This window comes from Prionailurus bengalensis, chromosome D1 (assembly GCF_016509475.1).
Source record: "Prionailurus bengalensis isolate Pbe53 chromosome D1, Fcat_Pben_1.1_paternal_pri, whole genome shotgun sequence".
In the NCBI taxonomy this organism is placed as follows: Eukaryota; Metazoa; Chordata; class Mammalia; order Carnivora; family Felidae; genus Prionailurus; species Prionailurus bengalensis.
The window spans coordinates 391,304-400,523 of record NC_057346.1 but is presented as its reverse complement, the minus strand read 5'-3'; the positions used below and the strand labels follow the sequence as shown (position 1 = coordinate 400,523).

General features: G+C 45.2%; 1 protein-coding gene across 1 annotated transcript in view; it reads left to right on the top strand.

Annotated features, from left to right (window-relative positions):
* The first annotated feature begins 2,634 nt into the window (after positions 1-2,634).
* TRPC6 (transient receptor potential cation channel subfamily C member 6) overlaps positions 2,635-9,220 on the top strand; it is a 130,381-nt gene continuing 123,795 nt past the window's right edge. The window contains exon 1 of the mRNA XM_043579154.1: positions 2,635-2,971. Within this exon, the coding sequence (XP_043435089.1) occupies positions 2,802-2,971 (170 nt within the window). The 5' untranslated portion in view covers positions 2,635-2,801. The remainder of the gene's footprint in view (positions 2,972-9,220) is intronic.

The window sequence follows — 9,220 nt, the reverse complement described above, 5'->3', positions numbered from 1 at the left end:
CATGAAATTACATGATACTTTTTAACTCTGTGAGAATCCTAAATTCTTCACTCATCCGACAGGTTTTCACTTTGAGAACTATTGTTTTTCATTCACCCAATTTTCTTCACTGGTAGATCTACTCAACACTGCTGCACTTGATTAAAACATGTTAATTAGCTGAGAAGTTGTCTTGTCTTCTTGTTCCACCATGTTTTTTAATGTAATTGAAGAGACAAAACTTCATAGATAACCATACACACAGAAAGAGATAGATGAGCCCGCAGTAATTATATATCCATTTGCTGATAAATAAATGAAGCAGAAGGAGATCAAACGTCTTCTCTGCAATCACAAACTTTCAGTTAAGGGATTGGTTAAAATAAGAACCCATGCTATCAGACTACTAATGTTAACTTCTTCCTAGTCCCTCGTGAAGCCCTTCAGAACCTCCCAATCCTGTGTGCACTGCCTTTCTCCACCTGTGAAGATGGGGATTTACTGGTCCAGTAGTCAGTGTTTGTCAAATAGTAGGGAAAAGCATGTCTGTGTTGCAAAACAATAAACTGATGTCACATTGTAAGTTTAGGGTAATAATTTTTTCAGTGTGAAGGTTGGTATCTGAGAATGAAAAACAGTGTGATGAGAAAAGGCACAAACAGCTCAACTAACTGTAACAGCAAAGTAATTCTGTCCCAATTTTTTTTTTTTTTTTAAGTTAAAGACTAGTACTTCAACTAACGACATCGGTCTTCTCCAACTTTGTTTTGACTCACAGACTTTGAGTCAGGTTGAAAACATGGGAATATTACTTCCCCCACTAAATTGTTTCCCACCCTTGATGTTTCTAAGCAGACTACCTTGGTGCTATTTAAATTAAACATTTATTAACTAATTCATTCAAGTATCAAAGCTGTTGAATTCTTACAGATAGTATTTACCATAAACAAACACATTTCAAGCAGAGTGTCTTATTGCTATGTATAATCACCAGAAAACAATAAAAATTTTAAATCATGGCTCCAGATGTTGAGAGATCAAAAAGAGATTCTTAAATCAGGAACAATACACTTCAGAATAACAGAGGTTAGGTTTTCTGGGTAAAGGTGCTTTTAGTGGTCAAGAATGTTTTCTTATTTTCTTGGTCTACACTTTGTCTGTCCGTCCATCCATCCATCCCACATACCTGTGCGAAACACAGGCTGAGTCCCTCGAGAGACACTGCTTCCCAGCCTCTCTGAGCTTTAGTTCCTAGTGTGCTGACAGAGTCAGATATTCTGAATTTGTTATCTTTCCCCCTCGATCAAGTTGATTGCTTTTGCTCACTCTTCCAATATCCACTGCATTGCTTACCTGTTCGTGGGAAGCGAAGGTACCTTTCCTCTGGAATTTCAGACAGTCTGGCTGTCTTCAATCCAATTGTAATGGGCTTCTGATCTTTTCAAGTCCGGCTCCTCCCCAGGTCTCTTCACCTAACTGGCACCTCCTCTAAGAGGTCTCTTTTAACCATCTAACCTGAAATAGTCCCAGTTAGTATCACATCAACCTTATTTTCATTGTAGGCTTTGTCTGGTACTTTTCATTTGCCTGTTTACTCTGTGTCTTTTCTTCCATGAAAGCTCTTTGAAGGCAGATAGGGCCCTTATCAGGCAAATTTACCTCTGAATCCCAAAATGGTGCTTGACACACAGCTGCCATTGATTAAATACTCATTGAATGAATGAGTCGATGGATTCCTAATTGACTACTGCTTGAACTACTACAGATATGGATTCATCCTTACTGAGAAGCTTTCTCACATCTGTGAAGATTAAATCAGAATTTAAAACTCAGTCTTAACATTAAAAACAGTTTAGAAATGTGGGGAACATCTGGCAGAGAAATAATTTCAGCATTTGCAGTGATGGAAGGAAAGGTTTTCTCTGAAGTAAGCAGCTTGTTGTCCTCTTCATCGTATCATCAGAAAATGCCTGCCTATTTTTGCTGGTTTGCTCAGGAACTGTGCACATCTGGTGTTGGGAACATGGAACGTTGTTCATTTTAAAGTAAAGCGTTGCAGTAACTCCAGGGGTTGCGAATGGAAGAGAAAATGCTTTAAGGAAATGAAGACAATCTGGAGAAAGGAGAGGGTCTTGTCCTCTAAAAAAAAAAAAAGTTCCTTTGGTTCTACAAGAAACTTACCTAAAGGAACTTCTAGAAAGTTGTCAATATGTATGATTTCTAAATAAGCGGACTTTTAAGGGGGAGAAAGAGAGAGAAAGGAAGGAAGGAAGGAAAGAAAAAAAAAGAGAAAGAAACAAGGAAAGAAAGAAAAAGTCAAAGAAAGAAAGAAGGAAGGGGGAAAGAAGAGACGGAAGGAAGGAAAGGGAAGGGAAGGAGGGAGAGAGGAACGAATGAAGGAGGGAAGAAGGAGGGAATGAAGGAGGGAGGGAGGAACGAATGAAGGAAAGCAGACGGCAGGAGCACGCGGCTGTCCCGCCCCAACCCTCTCCAAGAGCCGGGTTCGATCCCTTTAAAGGAGGGGGCGGCCGGGAGGACGCGGGCGCAGGGGGGGGGGGGGGGGGGGGCGGGCGTCCGGTCGGCATGGTAACTCGTGGGTCGGGCCCCGCGCCCGCCTCTGCTCGCTCCGCCCCCACCCCACCACCCCCACCGCGGGGCCCCCTCTCCGGCCGCGCTCCGGGCGGGGCCCCCGCTGCGCCCCCAGTGCTGACTCGCCCCCAGGCCGGCCTGGAGCCGCTGGCGGAGCTCGGAGCCGCGCAGCCCGCACGCCCCCTCTGCACTTGGTCCCCGCGGCGCCCCGGCCAGCGGGTCCCGGGCCGGCCATGAACCGGAGCCCCGCGTTCGCGCCCCGGAGGGCCGGGTCTCCCCGGAGGGCGGCTGGGGTCGGTGCACGGCGCCAGGAGAGCCGGGACTACCTGCTGCTGGACGCGGGGCCGGGGGACGGCGGCGGGGCTCAGCCCCCGCGGCCGGAGCCGGGTTACCACCGCTGCGGGTGAGTGCCGGGGGGGAGGGGTGCGGGGGGTGGCTACCGCCTCTCCTGTGCGTGCGGGGGATGTAGGGGTGCGGGGGGGGGGCTACCACCCCTCCTGTGAGTGCGGGGGATGTAGGGGTGCGGGGGGGGCTACCACCCCTCCTGTGAGTGCGGTGTGGGGGTACGGGGGGTTACCACCGCTGCGCGTGAGTGCTGGGGGGCTGTCGGGTGGGGGGGTTGCGGGTGCGGGGGGCCTACGACCGCTGCGGGTGAGTGCGGGGGCAGGGGTGCGGGGGGCATCGAAGGGGGCTACCACCAATGCGAGTGAGTGCGGGAGGAGGGTGGGGGGGAGACCACCGCTGCGAGTGAGTGTGGGCGGGGGGGGGGGCAAGGGGGAGCTACCACCCGTCGTGTGAGTACAGGCAGGGGTCGCCACGGGCGGGCGCGGGGGAGGGCGCGTCGCTGTGTGTCCCCGGTGAGCGCTCGTGGGGATGTCGGCGGGACTGGGGGAGGAGCGCGACCCCGGGGCGCCCTGTCGGGCGGGTCACGGTCTGGACGGGGGACCGGGGTAGATTCGCGGCCGCTAGACTCGGTCCGCGGGGCGATGCCAGAACTCTTGGGATCTGCGGGGTCCCCGCCCGCCCCGGCCCTGGTCCTCCTTTCCCCGGGTCGTCCAGCGCCCGACTCTAGGGCACCGACCCGCGGGCTCTCCCCGACCCCGTGGCACCCGGCTCCCACGGAGGGCGCGCAAGGGCGCGGGCGTGCGGGGCGGGAGACTCGTCCGCGGTCGCGGTCCCGGTCCCGGTCCCGGCGAGGGGGTCGAGGTCGTCCGCAGCCAGCTCTGAGTAACGAGCGGATTTTACTTAAGAAACTGGAGGTTTTTCTGGGGGGAGGGGAGTGGAATGAGGGCCAAGCCCTCCCTCCCTCCCCAGCCACCCCGAGCGCACTTGCGGCCCAGATAGCGTTTCTGCTCCTGTCGCTTGGCTCCTCCGGGTTAGTGTGGCTTCCTGAAGCGTCACTTTCTTTCCGCACGCGGTTCCCGGGTTCCCGGCCGAGAGCGGTTCCGGGAGAGCTGTGTGTGCTGGGGGTGGGGGTGGAGTCGGGGGTGGGGTCGTGGGGGCAGGCTCCTGGCAAACCCCTGTTATGGACCCGTGTCCTTTCAGTCTTGGTCAGGTCCGCCCAGAGCCCAGGCCTGGTGCCCTTCCCTTTCTCAGGAGAGGTGAGCCCCCGGAAACGGTGCATCTGATTTTTCCCAAGATAAAAGAAGTAAGTTGGAACTGGTACCGTTCGTCTATGTGCTGTACAATTTGAAAGCATTTATTATTATCTTTTTTTCCTTCTCCAAAAATTAAGATCTATTTCGCATACCATGGAATTCACTCGTTTACATTGTACAGGTCAGTGGTTAATGCATCTACAGAGCTGTGAAGAAACACCAGGAACATTTTCATCGTCCCCAGTGAAGTCTTGTCCTTGACTTTAAATTAGAAAACACTTCTGTGTCTTATAGCACAGTGTCTCTCATGCTTTAATGGACATACGAATTTCCTGGGAATCTTGTTCAAATGCAGACTGTAACTCCAATAGGGCCTACGTGCAGCCCGATATTCTGCATCAACAGCGATCTCTGAGATGTGTTGAGGCTCCTGGTCCATGGACCACACTATGAGGAGCATGGGGATCTATGCCAAGAAAAACAACCAGGAAAAACAAATCGATCCTGGATATTCTGAATACAGCTATTTTCAAATTTGCTTTCAGGGTATATGTTTAAAACGTAAGTGATTTTTTTTTAATTGGCTTAGACTTGAGATCTAAGCCTGAGGGTTATATATTTAGTAATGTTGTCTGAAGCTAACTTAAACAACTTTAGAAAGCTACATTGCTTTTTAAAAATTAGACTGTCCTATAGACAAAATTTAAATTTTTTCAACTGATCATTCTATAGTCAGTCCCTTGTTACTATGTCTGTGAGAAAAATAATTTGATTTTAAAAACTTGTGGTTGTAAATTAGTGGTGAGAGACACTGGTTCCAAGTTGTCGTGTAAACTTTCTCCAATGCTTTATGCAAATGTGATCCCCCTGCCTTACTGATTTGTCTACTTCTTAACATCACCCACTATCTAGAGAGTAAGTATTTTTCTCTCTTAGTTCAGGAATCTCAGACGACTAAATGCATAGACCAGGGCAGTAGACAGATGACACATTTTAATTGCTTCAATTCGTAATGAACATCCCCTGTATCATGCTGAAGATAGTATGATGAATTTAAGAGTGAACCATATTCTGGAGTAAGACTTGGCTTTTGTCTAAATCTATTATTTCCCAAGATTCTTTATGTTATATATAATTATATTATATAAGTATATTATCGTGTTCATCACTGCTTACTCTGTTTTTCCAGGGGAATAATCTAGTAAGTAAAAATTTAATCAACAACAGCATTCCCCACTTATGATATATGAGATCAAGCTGTAGAAGACTGCTTCCTTCTGGTGGAGAATAGAAATAAGCCCTTCCTTACACTTTTGACTTTGATTTAAACAATTTCATGTCTTTTCCTAGAGTGGGAGGCTTACTATTTGTGAAAGAGGCACTGTGGATTGGGCCTCACCATTTTCTCAAATCATTGAGATTTTTCCTTTATAAGATCACAAATCATTGCAAGTTGTCATTTCTGTGGGATAAATTCTATGACTTTTGCTAAATATTCTGTTTCATAGTTTGTATATGTAGAAAGATTTTTATGTTACATTATTTATAAAATGAGGCTTCTATTCCTGAGGAGTATGGCAAATCATCTTGTTTGAGAGCAGTTACAGATTTTCAGGACTTAATAGTATAAGTGGTAACATTCAAATGGTGTTTAGAAAAAAAAAAGATTGTTTCTCTTTTTTTTCCCCCAAGTTTTCTCACAAATCAATTAATATACTGTATTTTGATCAGTTTGTAATGGTGATTAGGAGGAAATGGTCCATGTCCTTCCAGGATCCCGGTATTTCAGAGAGTTATTTCATTTAGAATTTAAAAATATGTCTCTCTAGTCCGTTACTTCTAAACAAGGGGAAGAATCCTGGACGTAAAAAATAATGTGAAGGGTTTCTAACTACTCAGGATCTGAAATACAGTTCCACTAAACTTGTGCTTTGGAAGGACTAATTGGTTAAATGATTGTGAATAATTAAACAGTAAAGTATTCATACACTAAAGCAATGCAGTAGACTGAGATCATCTAAAAAGCTCATGATTACAAACACTTAGTAATACTGGATAAAATATTTGACATGATTTTAAAACAGTAACTAATTTTGCAATCAGCCAATCAGTCAATGAGAAAGGATTATTACCATGTACCTGAAGCAGAGAAGTTGAAAGTCAGAGGGTAGCCTGTGTATGAACGGATGCCGTGGCTTCCCCAGGGATTCTGTGTGAACACAGAAGGTGGAGTTTGACGTCTGCATGGACAGAGATGAAGTGAAGGCCTTGGTCCCAGATAAGGCGCAGAGCTGGGACTGAGACATGCCTGCCTCCTGCATAAACCCAGGACCGTTACTGTAATGAACGGTTAGGCTGGAAAAATGCCACCAGCACAGAGTGAGAACAAGAAACGTTATTAGTGAGAGGCAAAGAAATCTTCCCTTAAGAATTGTGTTCTTTTAGCCTGCATGTCATGTGAGTTTTTGTTTTGCACACCACCTGCTGACCTAGAAATCTTCAAGTAGAAAAATAGCCCTGGGGCTCCTCAAAGAGTAAAACCCAAAACCATCCTGAAAGCTGGAACCAACCACCTAGAGTGCCAAGGACTTTCAAGAAAACAGCAAGCCCGCTGAGAAAATGCTCCCTGAGATACATGACCAAACACCCAGGGAAACAATCAACCAAGACTGAGCGTGAGCAGATGATACCGTCCATGAGGCAGAGTCAGCATAAGGCATGACAGCAGTGTTTAAACTTAAAGACTTGACATAATACAACAACATGAAAGAGATGGAAAATGGGTGGGTATAAAATGTTGACAGCATATAAGAAGAAATCATACCCTAAGAAAATAAAAGACTTATTTTTTAAAAAACAAATAGAAAGTCTATACATAAAAATAGAGTTTTGAAATAAAAAACTCACTGGAAGGGTTAAAATGCAGATTAATCATAGCATAATTGATGATAATAGCCAGGGTCCAGAGACAGAACTAAATGATAAATATAAACATTGGTGAGTTATGGAGCGAGAAGGGAGGAGGCTCAGAAGGAGAGAATACAGACAACAACGGAGAGGCAACATTTGAATAGATAAGGGGTGATAATTTTCCAGAAATGATGAATTGAAGTACAACAATATTAGGGCAATGCACAAAACTAAACCCATTTCAACATACCATGTTGAAATTGCAGAACATTAAAGATAAGAGGAAATATACCAAGATACAAATGAACTAGGAACAAGATACTTGAGTGCATAAGTTTTAAAATAAAAATATACACAATGGAAATGCACTCATAATGTATCTTGATTCCTGTTATGTCATGTGTAGCTTGAAAGAACTATGGTTTTTCTTTCACGTAAAAGCATTGTTTATTCTGTATTAATGTAATGTTGTATATACAAAGTTAGTGTTCCTTTGCTGATAGGATCTCTTTAAATATGGATATGCATAAAAAGGGATTCGTATGTAGTGGTTTAGATGTCATAGAGAATCCTAGTATCTCTTATGACCTTTCAGAAAACCCATAAAGCAAGACCTGGACTTTGGTTAAGGGTTTGCAGTTTGGGAGCTGCTAGCAGGGGAGAAGGAAATGTAAAAATCACCTTCGGATTTGCTTCCCCTGCTTTTAGGAGTGGACATCTACCCCAGCCTGTTGGATTTACTGTGGGTCTTTTCTAGTTGACCACTTTGGAGATCTGTTTTGCACAACAGAAACTACCCATTTTGTTTCCAAATGTCCTCTGGCTTGAAGTAATCAACATCCGCTGATAACAAATTATGATCATGAACATGTTTTTTTAGGGGGTCAGCTTTGTAGGTTGTGGAGTTATTGCCAGATGTACCGAAAGGCCCACATTTATTCTGTAACAGAATGTTACCTCTAGGAAGACATTGCACCGCTTTTTTTCTAGACACTTTTGTCCCTTGTGTTGTAAGAAGTAACGTCATAAGGCAATTCATCTTTGCTCCTAGAGAGTAGATCATAAAATGAAAACATTTTCTTGAGTCCATTCTTGTGTTTCTCACTCCTTTGTAAAACATGCGAAATATCATTGGATCCAGTTGGATAAAATTACCACTTGTGATTGCTCTTTGTTTAGGAATCTTTTGCTGCTTTCAGTCCAGGGAGAAGTGCTCATCCAAATGCCAAATTCCAGTTAAACTTTGGCGTCTAAAGTTGGTATGCTGTTCAAGACTCTTCAACCCTCGGAACTGATTGACTCATTTCTTACAGAACGTCTGTTGGCAGCAAGCAATCAGGACTGAGTGTTACAGGGAGCAGAACATCCATGATGGCAACTGTTCTCTACCTGATTCGGGTAGCTCAGCCAGGACGAAGGGGAGAAATGATGTTAACCAAAATCATTGACAGTGTAGTGCCAGTGCTGCTTCAGTAGAGGAGGCATTGAAAATATTTACATATATCTGGGGGGAACTAACAGTTTTGAATACCTACCTTGGAGCCGGCCCTTTTCTTGCTATCATGCAAATATAGTTTCCTCTTCAGAGTGGTCACCTGGCTATTTTTAATGTCCCTTTTATAAAAGACAGTGCGGAAATGTAGACATGTTAAGCGATGTTGAGGCAGTTGCACAGCTGGTAAGTCGCTGTGGGTTGGACAGGCAGCACATCTTAGGGAGTGCGGGCTGGCTCACACGGGCAGAAGGCTGTGAGGTTGCTCGGTGGGGTATGTGGTGACGTGTGCTCCTGGAGGGCACCCTCGTCATTTCTTCTTCTCCGTCTTCTCATGGCTACTTGAGAGAGCACAGGTGGGCTCTGATCCCCTGAAACAAGATTGCTGTCCCATGCTCCTGACATTGGGTTGTACTCTGGGTGAGGGGAGGAGGCAGGAAGGAAGGTTATGATGAGCAGTGACACATATGTTCACCTTTGCCTTGTCTTTCTATTGAAATCATCATCTTTAAAGATCAGGCTTTATACTCCACTTCCTCTTTCACTAACTTAGGAATCTATTTATTCATTTATTTCGACCTTGGCCTTACATGACTATGTGTAGCAATAATAAAATTAATAAAGATAAAAATAATAAAAAATTATGAGGGGC